The sequence below is a fragment of the Coturnix japonica genome, chromosome 1, assembly GCF_054131305.1.
Source record: "Coturnix japonica strain WE chromosome 1, WE-NBRP24, whole genome shotgun sequence".
In the NCBI taxonomy this organism is placed as follows: domain Eukaryota; kingdom Metazoa; phylum Chordata; class Aves; order Galliformes; family Phasianidae; genus Coturnix; species Coturnix japonica.
In genome coordinates this window covers 25,887,601-25,906,817 of record NC_140663.1, presented here as the reverse complement: position 1 = coordinate 25,906,817, position 19,217 = coordinate 25,887,601, and the positions used below count along the sequence as shown (strand labels likewise).

General features: G+C 36.2%; 1 protein-coding gene across 17 annotated transcripts in view; it reads right to left on the bottom strand.

Moving 5' to 3' along the window:
* CNTN1 (contactin 1) overlaps positions 1-19,217 on the bottom strand; it is a 225,682-nt gene that overhangs the window by 33,211 nt on the left and 173,254 nt on the right. For all 17 annotated transcript variants that reach the window (XM_085536184.1, XM_085536156.1, XM_085536165.1 and 14 more), the window contains 3 exons: positions 17,069-17,244; positions 5,315-5,435; positions 1,678-1,836 (listed from right to left, as the gene is read on the bottom strand). In XM_085536184.1, coding sequence (XP_085392310.1) covers positions 1,678-1,836; positions 5,315-5,435; positions 17,069-17,244 — 456 coding nt within the window. The remainder of the gene's footprint in view (positions 1-1,677; positions 1,837-5,314; positions 5,436-17,068; positions 17,245-19,217) is intronic.

Genomic DNA, 19,217 nt, shown 5'->3' with positions numbered 1-19,217 from the left:
CTGATGAGAGATCAATTTGGAACGATCATCATGTCTCCTTCATATAAAAGTTAGCACTGAGCCACACTGGGAGGAGCCCAGGAGTTAAGTAATGCTTGCAGGGGTGCCAGCAGTGGTTACTATGGTGAGTACAGCTCATCAAAAGTACTCAGTGTGGTTCTAAAGAAAAGTGATGAATTTGGAACCGCTGCAATAATTCATTTCAGTTTCTCAGAAATGAAACATTTCTATCTATCCCCCTAGCTTCTTAGAAAAGGAATTTGAGAAACTAGGTTTCTCTCTGCTCAAAGATGTGAATCCCCACTCAAAATGTTACAAGACTCCAAGTCTGACTGTATGTCTCAACAATTATTTTATTAATCATACAAAGAACTTCAGAGATGCAGAGAGGTTCATCTCATCATACGAAGAACACTGCAAATAAAAAATCTTCCTGAAAAGTGAGTTCAAGTGTTTGCTCCGAACTGGAGAGAGTGAAGATCTGAATCCTGAACTTGCACGTCCTACACAAATATTTCAGGTTTTAGTAACATGCAGCTTAAAATATGACAATATCAGAGATATCATCCCCTCTGCATAAATTCTTCCTATATCTTCGTACAAACTGGCTTCTCCCCAGGCACATTCTTTATTGAAAAGGAAACAATCAACTGGAAATAGAATACAATTTAAAGTGATAAAAAAGGGAGGCTGATCTAAATGGGTCCTCTGTATATTCACCAAAATAAACAATCAAGCAATTATTTGAACATTTATAACTCTTATATTCATTTTAAAATTTCAAAAGAATTTGTTCTGAAGTAACTGTTAAACAAGATACTAGAGTTAAGGAGGGATCTTCTAGTTTTATTTTCCAAGCTATCAAGTCATATAGCAGTATTGGTTGTTGGAGGTAATTATATACAATAGTGTTACACATTCCTCATGTTTTAGAAGAGAGATGTGATTTCAGGTTGCAGGTCTACTAGTTTAGTAATTCCACATAAAAGAGCTAATGTTGTATTTTATTACAGTGGCCTAATGAATTGTCAGGAGAATCGAGTATACCTTGTAGAAACACTATCCATCATAAAGCATTCAAATACAAAAGTATTTTTAATTTGTTGTCACAAGTTATGTTTTTATGTTAATTTTTTATAAGGAAAGACTCAGAGTCAGTATGTCTGTATTCAGATAGGTATCTCCTCAACTACAATTATGTGGCACACTGATGACATCCAGTGGTTAGAAGGATCATCTTAGCTATGTTTTCTCTAGGAGTGCCAGTTATAATGCAAATAGCAACTGGTCTCTTCACAGAAAAATAAGACAATTTCAACCTATTTTCCACGTAACAAATTCAGAAATTAAGACATTCATTTATCATCCAAATTAACCTGTGACGCTTTTTTGCAATTCCAGAAGCAACAAGAAAAGAGAACAAAAACAACAACTAGGAAAAAAACTTTGCCTGTTCTTTTTTTGCATATCTTGGTATTCACTTCAGTCTCTCCTAACGCTGGGAACAAAAATGTTGACAACACACTGCCAGGATGATACCCGGTTCCAAACTCTGAAGCAGATATTAGTAGTATCCCTGGTTACTTTTTATTTGGACTATTTTGTGATTAGCTAAGTGCCTTAACAATCAAAGTATTTATAACCTATAGATTTTATTGTTTCTGACATTATTCCTACCTGTTTTGGCATCTTTCCACTCCTCAGATAGGAAAGTTTTTGACTGGATAGTGTATTTAGAAATAGGGCTATGATTGTCTGTTCCACGACTCCAGGTAAGTGCTACAGTGGTGTCTCTAATTTCTTCTATTCTTATGCCTCCTGGAGGGCCTGGAGGACCTGAGGGGAAAAAAAAAGTAAATAAATAATTACAGGTTAATTATACAACACTATATGTCTATAGGTATGTTCATATTTGTCTTGGCCCATCATCTTAACCCAAATCTGGTAAACACACCATGAGATTTGAACTTCCTATGGGCTAACATAAATTAGGAAAAAGTAGAAATAGTCACTGCTTCTCTAAAGTCCCCCCAAAACCTTCTCACAACAAGAATCTCAAACTCCATGCTATGCCAAGACGTGGAATCCACTATACACAGTGATCCAAACAGAGTCTTTAAAAATATATGTGTAAAGCAAACAAACAAACAAACAAACAAACTCCAAGAACCAGAAAAAAATCACAAAGACCACCAACAAAGAACAGAAGCACTAAGCTGTCAAAAAGAGAAAGTATTTTTCACAAAACTGCCTCCTTCATTTTGGATCATCAAGAAGCACCTGTACAATACTGTGAAAATAAGGATTTATTTTTCCTCAATAGGTTGATACTTTCAAAGATGAATTTCAGAATTCATATCTACAGTCAATATTAATGAACAAAATACAGTGGCAGTAAGACTTTTCACCACGCTCCATTGCGATGGGACAAGTGGAAATGTCTCCAAACTAAAAGAGGGTAGATATGGATTGGTTGTAAGACAAAACTGTTTTTATGATAAGGGTAGTGAGTCTAATAAATGGTATTACAATCCTTCATCAAATCGTATCTGGTTTATTTCTGAACAGTAACAACATGCAAAAGCATCTGTAGTGAATGGCTGCATTTATCTATATGCATTTTGAACATCGCTATCTTTTATTACTACTACTGTCATGCCTCCACTATGCGTGGGATACCTTTTCAGTGTAGCTGTAGACTGTGCTTCAAACAGAGGCTAAAATGTGCAAACCATGTGATTTTTATTTCATAAACTAGAACGTTATGAAGCAAGTGAGTGATGTAGGCCCACAAATATACAAGTGTTTGAACTTAACGGTAATTCTGTAACTTGAAGCGGAGAGGCTATTTACAAGCAAGCTCTACACAGATACTCTCATATTATTCTTTTCTTATAGACTGTTCTAGTTTTGTTATATGATACACATTTATATGATACACATTTATATAATATGCCAATTGTGGAAAAACAGAAACTATGTATGAGAACTATGGAGAAGCAGTTTCAGATTCCACTTCCAGAGATAACAACATGCCAACATGACTCAGGTAATTACTTAATAATCTGATTGAACAAGTCTCAGAGCACATTGAAAAACAAACAAACAAAACAACAAGAAATAACAGGACAAATTTATCTGCAGCATGTAACAGGGAAACCACAGAAAACAGGAACAAAACCAACAAGAATGGAATGGGATTTCTACATCACATCTAAACACATAGTGTGCCAAACGTATCTTCAGCTCTTGAGCTCTTCCCTTTCCCCATACAACTGAGGAAAAGTGATCAAGGTAAATGAACTGAAACAAAGAAGAGTATGGAAAGGTCCATCAGTGTTAGTCTTTTTTTTTTTTTTTTTCCTGCCTTCTTTGAGAAGAACCTCTTGCAGCTTCTCATCTCACTGTCAAAGTTTCTGAAAAAGCCTTTGTCTGGAAGCACCAAGGGCCAACAGTTCCATCAGGAAAGCTGAGCCACGACATAAGTGTAACCACTGGGTAGGCTGCACCTTCAGTGAGGAATCCAGCTCTGTAGGGATCACAATGAGGTGGGCAGAGCTAGGTGCTGGTAAGACAGTCCTGGGCAACACAGGCAAAATTCATCAGGTGCATCCAGGTGACAAGATGCAGCATATATCCAAGAGGTCCATCCAGGAGAGAAGGCACCTGAAGCACAGGTCAAAGATCCATCCAGGAGGCAGGGCCACAGACAGAGCTGGAGCCAGCATATCTGTAATGCAGCCAGGACTGAAAGCCAGGCCAGGACTGAACTTAAACTGGGCACCTGGGTCCTATTACAGTATACCTAGATAGGTGTTCTGGATGAGGCAGATCACGGCCATTAAGCCCTGGTGGTGTACTCAGTCTCACAGAGTGCTCTTCTGCACACTACTATTAGCTTTCCTGAACTCAAATTTTAATGCTCTAATGTCATGAAGGACAGACTATATGAACAGTTCCATTGTCTTGTGGAGAGACAAAATATCTTCATTTGCTTGCATGAACAGTGCCTATAGTTTTACTGCTCTGGAACCAGATTTTGCTCTTGTTTCTTACTATCAATACAGTGAAATTATAATGTCACTTCTGTAATATATCATAAAAAAATGTAAATTTTTAAAGTGCTGATTCTTCTATTGACAAAAACAGGGGTGAGAAGTGCTTAGCACTATGTAGGACTGTGATCATGATGTTAAAACCTGAACATTAAGCATAAAATGAATGCTGGTATCTTCCAAAAAGCATGCTAAGAGTTATTATTCTATTTATAATTACCACATTGTGAGAACCAGAAGATTGACAAGGCAGCTTAACTCCTATTTTATTATGTAAAAGGAACTGCTTACATAGTACTAAGGCACAAAACCAAACTCTTACCTTTCTTCACAGTTCTGAAATTTTACCATATATCAAATTTGCTTTGACATTTCATCCAAAACTGATGGCATTTCACTGGCCGTTAACACTCAGTGAAAAATAATAAGTCCACAACCTCAGCAGATGACAGAAACTCAGAATGAAGGAACAAGTTACACTTGTTACACTTCAGTTATTAGACAGATATATAGTACAGCTGGAATGTACAACATGATAGCAATGCAGATCCAAGTACATGTTAAATATCCTTTGAATTGACAGCATTACAGAGCATTAGTACTCTGGAATATATTATTCCTGGAGGCACAAAACAGTAAAATGTCCAAAGGACAAGAATTAACTCATGCTACTGTAAATCACATAGTGTAATGTATTTTGTAGCATATATACCAAAGGAGTATGCAGTGCTCTCAGTATGCAGTGCTCTCATATTGCAGTAAAACTTACAGAGAGAAGAATGATTTAACGATGGAGTGATAATCTTAACCTCAGTGTCATGATTTCTGTCATTTGAAAACAACGGATCCTTTAAAAATTTAGGCCTAGTGTTATACAAAACTGTGTATCAATGAAGCATAATAAGAAAATGGAAATGGCTTCTTTAAGCTATTATGCAGTAGATATATTGAAATAATACTTACTACCACCTTTGATATTTAATAATAAACAGCAAATTAAACTACTTCAAATGTACTTCAACAGAAAGAAAGTACACATAGTAAAAAAAAAAGCCTTTATTGATTTTCAGTAAAACATATATCTAAATGTCCAGAACAGGATCAGTATCCTGATACACGTTTATGTATTTCTCATTTTAATTACAGTCAGTTCTAAATGAGAAATAAATTACTCTCAACAACCAGAAACACCCTACTTTTCTAGATGAAAAAAAGCAAAACAAAACAGCAGCATTTCTCCCTTACACAGAGAACCTTACCTCTTACGACAAGGTCAGCTGACGCTGAAGAATTGTCAACAATTGTCTGGGCAGTACACGTGTATCTTCCAGCATGCCGCAGCTGAACATTTTTAATGAGCAGTTCACCATTGGATTTAATCTGTTAAAAAGAGTACTTAATGAAGACAGTAAACATCCCTGTGTAACTGATACCCATCTACACATACCTCCCAATTGATATAGAGATATACAGCAGTTGCTGTTTCCAAAAAGTGCTTGTTTTGAGATCACTCTCAAAGGTATGTTTGATTCATGAGACAACTGTTGTAGATGTCTTGTGTTTCTTGAAGAGACACTTGCACTTTACCATAAATGAAAAACAAAACCACGACATAAGAGAGCAGATACTTCTTCACTAGCTGGCATTGTTAATTTTCTACTATTTTAAGACTTTTTTTTTCTCGTAAACAGCAATCAGACAATTCATCTACACCATTATTTCCTAATTATGCATGTTTGTATAAGTTTCATTGAGACCCGTTAACAGACCAGAATGCTGTTTGACAGTTCTTTTACAGACTTAAAAGAGAATGAAGCCCCAAAGCTCACTTTCCATTGACTTCACCAAATCATCTACCAGCAGCCACCGCTGACATATACATCATATACATCATTCTCTGTACACATACCACACTTACTTTATTGTCATATGGATATGACATGGATATCTTCAATCTTTTCCCTTCTAATTTCTCTTTATATTATATAGGAATATTTTTAAAGGTCCAAACCTCAGATAGATTTACACAATGCTTTGTAAATCTTGCTATTTCAAATTCACTTTTTAAAACCTTCAGTTGAGGTAGCTAGATTGGATATATATAAGTAAAATACTGACTGTTTTTTATCTGTGTAATAGAAGCTTTATTCTGTTTTTTATGTGTTTTGTTTTTTTTCCTGGGTGGGAGAGGAGTGTCCTTACCTAGCAAATTAACAGAGGAAGTACTACTCCATCTTCACAGATTTAAAATCTGTTGGTTCTAATCAAAATTCAGCATCAGAGTTTATAATGACTAAGTATTTCTGCATGATGTATTTAAATTTCAGCCAGAATCTCCAATAGGCTTTTAGTATGTAAAATATAAAGTGAATAAAATGCAATTTTACAGAAATACAGAATGTAGTCTTTTAAATAAGAACAATTAACCAACACAGAGGGACATTTTAAATTAGGTGTCATTATTAACTGCACTCACATAAAATAAAGTGATGGGATTCAGTATTATGTAGCAAAGACTGCAGTATAAAATCAGCTTCTCAGCCGAGAGAGTCTAATATGAAGCTGTAGCCCTTTGTCAACTTCACTGCTCTGTTACCACATTATGCGACCCAAGAGATATCCACAGTCTTTACATAATGCTTCATGATCATGTAGCATTTAGACTACAAGTAATGGCTATCAGTATCTTGTGTTTAGGAAAAAGTTCTCCAGTTGGGGTGAAACTGGCTAACCTACAAATTACACATTCTAAAAAATAGAACTGTAGTGTGCAAGGAGCTAACCTTCATGATGACTCAATCACTAGACCAAGAAGTGCATTACTGAGCTTACAAGAAATTAAAAGCCAACAATTTGCACATTTAGAAAAAAGTCCAGCTTTAGAGACAGCCTGTGCACCTGTTATATATTTAAGACAAGGGTTTTTAATGCTGCCCTCTTGTTCTTACTCTAAAAGGACTACCCTCCTCCTCTGCTCTGCTCTGTTGATGCTGTATCTGGGATACTTTGTCCAGTTTTGGGTTGCTCAGTTCAAGAAAGACAGGGGTCTCCTGGAGAGAGTTCACTGGAGGGCCACAAAGATGATAAAGGGCCTGGAGCATCTCCTGTATGAGGAAAGGCTGAGACACCCGAGGCTGTTCAGCCTAGAGAAGACATGGCTGATAGGAAATATTATCAATGCTTATAAGTATGTAAAGGTCAGGTATCAAGAGAATGGGGTCAGGCTCTCTTCACTGGTGCCCAGCAACAGGAAAAGGGGCAATGGGCACAAACTGGAACACAGGAAGTCCTAACTAAACACGAGGAAAAACTTTTTTTTGAGATTTACAGAGTGTAGGAACAGGCTGCTGGGGGAGGTTATGGAGTCTCCTTCTCTGGAAATATTTTAAGCCCACCTGGATGCTTTCCTGTGTAATGTGCCATAGGGAACCTGCTTTAGCAGAGGGTTGGATTAGATGATCTCCAGGGGTCCCTTCCAACCCCTATAATTCTGTGCTAATGTGTAAAGGATGCCTACCTGCTTTAATGGATAGCTTTGACAAACTCCAACTTATTCACTCTTTTGTTCTTCATTAATCAAACATCTTTGAATACTGAATTATTATTCCTCCATCAACTTTTTTTCTCTTCCTATAGAAATCTTCAGGAAAATTCATTCATTTAACTTTTACAGTGCTACAAGTGACATAAGTTGTTTTAATTACCCCTATTTCTGGAGAAGGAACTGAAGCTGAGAGAAATTGGTATTTAAAATGTCCATTAACGATAAATGACCCATAAACTGGATAAGTAGAAAATGGATGTCTTGACAATGTGATAAATTCTTACGGCAAATTTAAAACCCTAGCTGTGGGGCTTAAAAGTTTTGTCTCTTATACAAAGAGTTAAAACTTCTTAATGTATAACATGTAGAAGATCTCTAAAATTCCCACATACATACATCATTCTGCAGGAAAAGAAAAAAAAAAAAAGAGGAAGAGAAATGGAAAGATGAAAAGGAAAAAAAAAAAGGAAGAGGAAGAAGGAAAAGGAAAAGGGGAAAGGAGAGGAAAAGGAAGAGAAAGAAAGAAATAAAAGCCATATTTGAATGGACATTCAATACAAAGTGTTTAAGTGATTATATCTGGGGAAAATATGTGTCACATTTTCAGATAGCTATAAGGCTCACTGTCTCAAGCCACCTGTGGTAGTACCATAAGTTGAAAAAAAATTGTGTTGAAACATTTCTCTGAACCCACTACACACGCACCTGTAGAACAAGGAGCAGAACAGAGACCACAGCTACCCTGAATGGAGAGCACATTTTATATTAAGAAATAGAATTATACAAATGATTAAAAATTAACATTTCTAATAATTTTAGTATCCCTCAAAAAAAGCCCTAAAAACAGATTAGTAGGTTAGGTTTATGCATGTGTTAGTTCTATAGTATTTCAGAAGAAAAAACAAAAACCAAATTATATATATACAAAGTATAACTGATTGCTTTCATGAAAATAGAAATGTTAGAAAAGATGAACAGATGGTTTTATACCACACAAAATTGGAAGAGGCAACATTCTGTTTTTGTAATTCACTCCAGATTGTTCAGAAATCTCATTATGCTACAAAAAAAGGAAACCAAAACACTGCAACCCTGAAACCTCCACAAAAAGAATTAAGATGCAAAATGGTAAATAAAAATGCTGAATGTTTAGGCATAAGAACTCGTGTTCTAACTGGACAGTCATAGTGTCCAGTTAACAACAAAGATTTTCAACATAATTTGAAGTATCATAGTCTGTCATTGCAGTCCCTAAATTCTGATGTTTTGAAGAAATGAAATAAAGCTACATCATTCAGTTTATATTTCCTGACTGAAAATGAGGGGGGAAAAAAGAAAAAGTAAAGGTTAAATATTTTCCAAATGCTCTGAAACTAGAATGCAAGTTCAGAGTATATATTTAGAGGAGATTAAAATAGTCAGATAAAACTGTCCTCCTACACGAGGGCAGTCTGGAACAGAAGCATTTCTGGACGAGTGCTCCTTGCCCTCGTTAATTCATGAGAATTGCAGGGGGATTACCTTCAAGGACAGCATCCTGTGAAAATATGTGGGGATTACTTGTGTAAATGAGCTCTGGCTGGCTGCCTGACTAACCACATTTGTCTGTAGTGGGCTACAAAATGCTGTCAACAGCTTTCAAGAAGAAAAGTCATGAGGAGTATCAGTACCAGTGTAGGAGCAGAGAAGGGTATCTACCCACTGCTCTGAGCTCCAAAAATGATAAAAACCAAATTGCATAAACTCTGACCTCTTGATTTCCCAGTTTGTGGTTGGGTTCTTACACTGTTTTTGTTGTTGTTGTTCAGTTTTTAATAAAAGAGGCAAACAATCCTCTATTCTAGTTCTCCGCTATAAGCTTGTAGTTTATTAACACTAAATGCCATCCTAAGAAGAACACTACAGACCAGGAATCTCTCATCATTGCTTACACTTTGATCTTCATATAAACATACGAAAGTTCGTCCAGTAAGTTTTACAAGAACTGCACAAACCTGGAATTCTCTTTATCTCATCTCTACTTCATAAAAATGATTACAATTTCTTAAGTCTTACAACTCAATAACTCATATTTTAGCAAATAAAGTAAAATACTTTGTTGTATTTCTTAATGATGTGCCAACATACTTCCATTAACAGTAATTTTCTCTCTGGAAACTTGGTCTTAAAATACAAATGATGAAAACCAAATGGAAAAATGTAATGTAGTTTAAACATTATCATCCTATAGGTACGGTATTTTACCCTATATGTTCAGAAGCTCTCTTGAATAAAGATTTTATATTGTTGGTGATAAAGCTTTCCATGCATCAGAAGAAGCCCAAGTTCTTGGTGGTAAAAGAAGAGCTTACAAAGCAAATAAAGAACATGGGCATCAGCAGATTCTGTCCACAAATTAGATATGAATGCACTGCATGTTTTCATTGAAAAACCTCAGCATGGCTGAGCTAAAAAATGCCTTCCTTAATACACAGAAAACTGAATCACAGACTGGAAATTGTGATAGCAGTACTCAGGGATGTTCCAAGTGTATCTGTGGTTCACCACTCAGATATTTACCAAGTTTCAAGCAAAGACTTTCATCATACAAACCCTATGTTTATGCTTTAATAGTGATGTCAAAAATGGCACTGCATGCTCTACATCTGAGATCCACTGTTTCTTTTTGACAGTCACCTTTGCCTGTGCTCATAATTCCTGAATGCCTAATTCTATGTGATTGAAAATCATTTCTTTCGACTGAAACTTCTGTTATGGCCTCAGCAAGAACGTTACTAGGAAGCTAAGAGGGCCTTTGTAATAACAAAATTATGTAAGAATCTGGTAGGCAGAGATGGAGATGTTTTTAAAATTCCCAGATTCTGAACTTTAATGTGTTTTAATGCACACCAGGAATACAGTGATAGAACAGTTAATAAGAGGTAACTTGGAAGAGAAGAGATTCTTGGAGATTAGATTATTTTTTCCAAAGCTAGCAATAACTTAAATATTCTTTGTAAACTCAGTACCCAAAACTATGAATTTTAAACATGTTCACCTGAAACATTTTTTCCAGCCAGTAGAGGATCTGCTGTGTGTTAGCTAAAAGTAGTGCAGAAAATCCAGCAGCTGTTGATGAATGTTAATGTAAATGTGATTACAGCTATTTTCCTGACATGGAGATAACAGAAAACAGAGGGACAAAAACATCAATGCAGTTCCAGTGTCTCTATCATGTTCACAAAAGATCTTATCTCACTTTATTTTGTAAGCCACAGCTGGCAAAAAATGATGGTTAAATAAAAAAAATCAGCAGGATAATGATAGCCATTCCCGATAAAGAACCTCTTCCTTCAGTGAACTATACTTACATGTAAAGGAAGAACAGTGCTAATTCTAGCCCTGAAATGTGGACTAGGAAATACTTCCAACAAACACATTATTCTTTCCCATTCAGCACACTGTTGTGAATGCCTCAGGATACTTTGCTTTGTACCAGTACCCCTGTGGTATCGTGCCCTGTTATTTCACTTCCAAGAGGAAAAAGAAAAGTCTAGATACTTGTTCACTTGTACTCATGGCTCATAGCTATGGCTGATGAAGAAAATTCACAATCAACTACAAACTATATTTCTATGGGTAGTACTTAACTCGTGAGACTTTTTCAAGTCCTGTTTAACTTAAGCAGAATCATAGAATGGTTTGAATTGAGAGAGACATCTAGCTCTATACCCCTGCTGTGGGCTGGTTGCCAGCCACCAGCTCAGGCTGCCCAGGGCCTCATCCAATCTGGCCTTGAACATCTCCAGGGATGGGGCATAAACAGCTTCTCCTGGCAGCACGTGCCAGTGTTTCATCACTCTCTGACGAAAGAATTTGGATATAAGGAAAAAATCCTTTACAGTAAGGGTGGTGAGGCACTGAAACAGGTTGCCCAGAGAAGTGGAAATTTTGGGCAGCATGCTCTAGCAGTGGTGACCCTGTTCACTGCAGGGGAGCTGGACTAGATGACCTCTGAATGTCCCTTCCAACTCCAAGGATTCTATGACTCTATAATACCTGATGGACACGGCTGGATATTAGACAAGATCTGATGCTGTTTACAGTTTACTATATAGACTTATATCCTGATGCTAATTTACATTTTTTTCACAGATTCTGTCTTTGGCAGAACGATGTAGATATTTCTCATGGATTTGGGCAGTTTGTGAGGACTCACAATCATATAAAGTTACTTTCTTTTTTTAAATTCTAGAACAGTAGTTGGCATATCTTATCCTTTTACATAGACTACATTTCTGTAGACTGTTTAACAGTTAGTGCTGGAAATAGCATTGTAGATTAATAATATGTTTCCTCAGTGCCTTCTGTTGGAGCTAACTGCTTGTTGGCTTCACCCTCAGCACTATGTCTTCTGCTTTCCTACCCCTCCTTAATTTTAACCACTGGCTCCATCCATCCCATTCCATGCACTACATTATTATTAAGATTTTTTTCCCTGAAATCTAGAGAAAAATTTGACTTCAAACTTACTCATGTCCAAAGTGTCTCCCTGCTGCATTAAGACACTGGTAGCAATGGGTTGAGACAGTGCCTTCAGAGAGTTCTGGGACTTTTATTCAGAAAAATCAAGAGCTCAGATGATTTGGTTGGCCATGCTTCATGAACAACCTTTTACTCCCCCGATATTCTAATTCTTCAGTTCTCCTCCTGAGTTTTCTATTGATTTTCTCTCATACAGCTGAAGCTAAGCTCAACATTCTGCAAGGAGGATTACCAGTGAAAAAAAAAAGTAAAAAAAAAAAAAAGAAAACCTTTATATATATATATATATATATATTTTTTTTTTTTCCTGCAGTGGAGTGTAAAGGACGGATTTATACAGTGAAACTGTTTATTCAGTAATTTGTTAAGCAGGAACATACAGTAAAATAATTTTGTCTACTATGCCCAAGCAGGGAATCACCATTCTCAGCAAATTATAACTTAGAAAAACTAAACAGATACTAAGCTATATTCATCTAATAGGATTTTTGCAGTCCAACTTAATCTGTGTGTGGTGTACAAAAATGTCTGTTCTGGATAACTCTCCTTTTTGGTCTTCAATCTAGAATTCATCTCACCAGTTTTATACATCCACAGTGTGGATGTTGGTATCTGAACTAACCACCTTTTCCAGTCAAGGTAAAGAAATAGGCCCTTTTGTGTGTGATTTACCTCAATATACAGTTGCTGTCTGGCCACACATCTTCAGAGTACTATGAATGTGGTCTTCAAAGACTGCAAAGCTTTCTGCACTTTGAAGAGGAATAAGGTGAGTAATATTTGCATAAGTGGAAAAAGACACCAGTAACTTTTGAGAATACAGTGAAGTCCAGTCTATACTGTTGTAGTTATACACAGACAAGTTAGATTCAGAAGCAACTTCAAAAGCAAAGAGATCCTGAGCTACAAGACCTACAAGTTCTGCACCAGACATACTTTGTCACCTTTCTGTCATGTCTTCGGAAACACTGGAGAGCACAATGCAGGGGCCTGACTTCAGAGTCAGTATGGATTCAGTAGATTTTAATTCCTGCTCTGTAGCAGTCATGACAGTGAGGTGTGTCAGCACAAACTCATACTGTGCTTCTCATTTAGCGACAACTTTTTACTTGATTGAAATGCTACACAATGCCCACCACCAGGGAGCTGGGCCTGGGATCTCATAGCAAAGGTTCTATAAAAGAAACTCAGTCATTACAGCTCCTGGTAAGGTAAAGAATTCCTAAGTGAAGAAAAGGGAAAGTGAAGGAAAGGGAGAGTTAAGTTATACAGTACCTCTTATCTATACAAATGGACTAGCATGTTCCAAAAGTGTATTAAAAATACAATGATACAGCTTCACTTTCACATTCTAAAGAGAATGTTCTGTAATAAACTAAAAATCAAAATAATACATTTGTTTGGGTCATGTATAGTATTTTCCAATATATTTTAAAAGTAGGTCTTTCAGTCTTTAAATATACATGGCAAAAAGAAGATCCATAGATAACAAATGACCAGACATCAGATGTTTCCTGATTACTTGAAGCACTACATCTGTATGGGATTTGAAAGGATGTGTTACTGTCTTGCTCCTCAATTAAATAACAAACATAAAGTCAAAAGCAAGCAATTTAATAATAAGATTTTGAAGAATGCATTTGATTCTTTGAAAGTTAACCAATTAGTAGATGTATTTTTCATTTCAAATATCACTGTCACACTTGGTCATGTGAAATCAAAACAGCATTGAGAAGCATTCTTTTGATAAATCAGTCTTAGTACTAATGTAATGCAAATTAGCTTTGCCTTCAATAAATGGTGTCATTACCAAAGCTTCCATTTAAAGAAAAAAAGACTTATGCAAGTATTTACATGAATTTCATTCTCATGTCAGAGTGTTTATGTGACAACAATATCAAAACTCTTTTGAGAACTGAAATACTGCAGCTCTATCAAGCTGATCTGCGATTCACCACAAATTATTAGCAGTATTCTCAGGAAGACAGATTAGGATCCTTCATTAACAGGAAATTATAGCATAGAGGGAATGCATTACATATCCAGTGACTGCAGTGTTCACAATGATATATTATTTCTTTCATGTTTGAGAAGAGTTGTGCGGCAATACAAAAATTAGAGCTGTATTGACAAATGTGCAGCAGCTCATGCCTTTCCACCCGAGAAAGCCTGAGCAAACCTGCCACCCAGTGACTTCAGCTGAGAACTACCAGAGGTACATAAGCTGTAGACAGGAGGAAAACCCTTTGCTCTCATGTGAAGGGGAATAAAAAGCACCTTACTATTAGAAAATTATACATGAAACAGAGTTTAATGTTTAAAGTGAATATTCCTCTTAATTACACCCTACATAAACATGTATATTGTGGCCCTTCCTTTTTTTTTCTTTTTTTTTTTCTTCCCAATTCTTCTACATTATTAATTCCTGAACCCTGAAATAATTACATATCTTGACTACAGACATCAAATGCCATCCTACTGCCCCCTCTATCCTGAGTGATGAAGACTGAGTTGCCTTTGGAAGAGAAACAGAAATTACTTGCACTTGATTTGCATTTGAAAGCACGGAAGTAAGGCCACAGAAAGTTAAAATAAATGTTTCAATTATTTATACCAGTACTGATCATGTGCAAAAGGAACACAAACTAAGAATTTTGCCTCAGGGAAACAGAGTTACACTTTGACAAATAAAGGAACTGATGTTTGGTTTTACTGTACTTAGCTGTCTAAATGAATTAAGAGTTAGTCACACCTCAGCTACTTCTGTATCCTGTGAAGTACATATCTCTATAATCTACTGAAAGAGACAAGTTACATCTAGCACAACATCTACACAAAGTGAATGACCTCTCCCTTTCTGTCTCCAGACCATAGAAACAAAGTAGGCTAATTTGTTTTTAAAAATCAGTAACTTCAGCACAGTGTCTAAGATATTGGAGAGACAGTCAGAATTTAGGATCAGTGATCCAGGACCACTATCTATAGCTGAAAGATGAGATTGTAAGCCTAAACATTAAGTTAAACTGCAGAAAGAATTATGGCCTTGCACACTTACTGAAGCATATATTTAGCCCCAGACTCATTCACTTGAAGTGTTTTGGTAGAAAGTGCCCCAACTTGGGATTAAATTTCCAAATAAAATTCCTAAATATATGTATTTACATATTGATTTTCCTTCTACTTTCACTGTTAAGGTGAAAACCCAGAAGTGTATGTCAATGACAGAAATTTTTTGTTAAACGCCTGATAAGCAGATGCAGAAAGTTCAGGGTCTTGCATTACACAGTCTTGCATTACAGTCCTCTGATAAAGACAGCTTCACCTTTCCTCCACATCAAAATTATTGTTTCATCTACTATTGTCAGACTTGCTCTAAAGTGGAACACAATTTCTTTGTGTGATTCCTTATAAGTGGTTATAAGCAACTAAAAAAAAAAAAAAAAAAAAAAAGAAAAAGAAAAAATAAATAAAAAAGGACAAAACAGGGAGTGGTTCCTTTTACATAGAATATATTGAAAGAAGGCTTTACTCTTTGAGCTCTTATTTTGACTGTCACTCGGGCTCATTCTTGTCTTCAGCTAAGGGAAAGCTAATGCTACTAGAAGGTGACCAAAGCTTCTTCATCTATGTGGGAACAGAAACTTATCAAAAGTGTGACATAACAGCCATATGCAGTATTTTTTTTTTATTAAAAAAACAAACAAACAAACAAACAAAAAAACCAACTGGTGTAAATCTTCATCGTTTGTCACTTGTGAAGCAACATATAATACATATTTCTACTTGCATAGTACCCTGTTAAGTTTGGACATAAATTGGAGTTAGTCACAGAAAAGACTTTGTATCTTTGAGTTTCAGTATTTTTCATCTGAGCTTAGCATAGCTACACTGGCTTTTTGGACAAAGACTTGTTCTCTCACTGATAGAGAACAAGGTGACATCCTAGGGAGGTTTACAACTTAGCAAATAAGTAGACTAAGATAACCCTGAGCCTTTTAAGAACTGGTTTGTTCCAAATTAGAATAAAATAATAATGCCTGAAATATCTCCTCACATGGATATAAATAGAAATTGAAAAACAACAAAATAAACAGAATTTCTTCTCTACTGAAAGATCAAGTAACATTGCTGCTCTAGGACTCCGCAGGAGGGACTGTGACAAGGTAGATAATTTTGAAGATACTGACGTTAGAGGCGTTGTTAACAGCCTTTTCTCTTCACATCTCCAGATCCTCTTTGGAGCATGAGAAGAATCTGTGTCAAAATTTGAATATTTTTATATCATTTAAACTCAGAATAGAATAAATAAATACACTTTCGGCAACCACTCTGAGGTTGTTGTTGAATAACACAATTTATCACTAGAAAGGATTTCTGCTCAAGGTATTAATTTTGAATAAGCTTGACAGAAGACTGAAAAGAAATATCCATACATGCAAACACAGAAGGTTTGTAATTCGTCTTCATATGTGCCAAAATGAGCGTCTTTGTATTAACTTGTTTAGACTTCACACAAACTCTTCTCGCTCAGTGTTTACAGACTGCTTGACTCCTACCCACCATCTGGTCCAGTCTTGTGCCAAATTCCAGAAATGTTGAGGAGAAAAACATGGGCAAGTTAAAGTGAATACATGTGCGTGCCTTTTCAAGATAATCTGCACCCTGCTTACTATCAGGTTACCTACTTACCAGTTATATTCACTATTCATCAGGGTGGCATTTAGCTGAAGTACCAAAATGCTCATGTCAATTTGAATATCTGAATTCAGGTATCCATCTGCAAGTGTCTACATGTCTAGAAGGTGCCAACATTGTAATTTTCTGCTGTATTCTTAGCTTATTGTATTTTTACAGACTTGGACACACAATAGAAAAAGTAAAACAGCTATTCACAATAAAGAAAACCAGGCTTTCACAAACTAAATAAGGACTGAGAGTATCTTACCATGACATTCCTTTCATAATGTTCATGTTCTTTCTCAAAGTCTATTACAAAGCCATTCAGAGACCAAATAAATGTCAAGTCTAATGAGGGATCGTGGGATGCAATGCATTGCATGGTAGCATTCTCTCCAACGGTGACATCAACATTCAGTGGTGCTAAAGTAATCCTTGTAGCTTCTGTGAAGTTAACAGCAAACATGGAAAATTCCAATAAATATTTATTCAAATGCAAACACAGCTCAGTAACTGTTTGATTATCTATAAAACTACTCCCTCCACTCCATTTCACGTGTTATTCGTGCAGCTATGCTTGAAAGAAACAAATTAAACAGAACAAAGGAAAACTTCTACAACTGAAATGCCTCATGCGTATTTAGCTGCCCTTTGAAAATGGCTGTTTCAGACTCTGAATCACATTATTAACTATGTAAAGCTATTTTTATTCACTGACTACTTCAGGTAGAAAGAAGATACGTAATGAATCTTATGCGATTTGTGCTGAATTTCTTGTTTTAATTACAGCATTTCTTAAGGTTTAAAGTAAGTCTCCTTAACCAGTGGAAATTTCTATTCAGTTGTCAGGCTGAGTCAGAATTCCATTACAGCATCACAGGGAGACCTTAATTTATCTGCTGTGAAGCAATATAAGGGATGTGTAACAAACTATGAAAACAGCTACGTGTGGAAGGAAAAAGAATACAAGAAAAGGAGGAAAGCTGTACACCTCCCAGAAAAGCATCATTATAGAAACAGAAAATGGCAAGAGTTCATGATGCTTGCTAGAGATCTTGGTACATGCATCAAATTCATATGGTAAATTAACACAGTCCTGGAAGGGAATCACTGGTACATTCCTTTTCTCTTAAAAATGGTTGAACAATAAAAAGACACTGAACATCATCCCTGGAGGCATTCAAGGTCTGGCTGGATAGTTCCCTGGATGGCCTGATCTACTGGCCACCCTACTTCTGTCTGTGTTCACCCTAGTTCACCCTTCCCGTGTCAGAGCAGTGGAACTGGACAGTCTTCAAGGTCCTTTCCAACTTAAGCCATCCTCTGACCTACTACTCATACCATGACATGTAATATCTTTCTCACAAATACAGGGTGTACCAGATCGTGGAAGATGACAGTAAAAAAGCTATTGCCCCTAATTAAGATCCAGGTTTCTGTGTGCTTCAAAGGACCTAACCACACACATAACCATAAAATAACCCCAATAAACGTATTTCTTGTCATTCTGATGAGGAAAAAACTTCCCAGATTCTACCCTAGTAATCCAAAACGTGCTTAATGCTGAGACTGTGAGGATGTCACAACATATCGCAGAATGGAGCATCATGATGCACTGGAGCAACCTTTTAACATCTGATCTCTAAAGTCCTAGCTATGGACTTGTTTTAGGATACACAATGTTTTCTAATGTTATACCTGTTCATTCTTTCTTTGATTCTACCATCAGTGAATTTCTAAGTCTTTATATTAAGGACTATTAATTAAAGAAGTTGATAAGAAGCAGTGAACAAACAGCCATCAAAGGCCATCAAACTTTACAGTGTGTGTCAGCTTCAGTTTAACTTTTTAATTTCCTGTAGTCACAAGCAATGTCTTAAAAATTTTATGGGTCACACAAAGTGCTTCAGAATGCCATTTTCAAAGTATATTTTGTCAATATTCATTATTATTCACCATGTCAATGCAATTTTAAAATATATCATTTGACCATCTTGTTTCTGTGGTGATGCAAGGGAGGCATCTTAGTCCTTTGAAATTCCTTTTCTGATGGAGTAGAATACTCAAAGACTGGAAACTTCTTTATAGGTAGTTTATACCATGTGAAGGTACGTGGTATAAGAGTTCCACTGTCAGATTTACTGTGCAAATGTTCATCCTGATTTTAAAAGTTATGACTGAGACTAATGCCAAGACATGTGAAACTACACAAGATGATAAAAAAGCAAACATGAAGCATACTTGATTAATCAAAATAAACTCTTACAATACCCTTTCATTTGGTACAGTAAATCAGCTGGAAAAAAATGATTTCATCTGATCCGAAGACAGAGACTCATTCTTAAGTCAGTGCTTCAAAGTTGTGGTATTAAGCTTCCATGTGTAGCATGATTTTTGGAACAGACATTGAAAAAGTA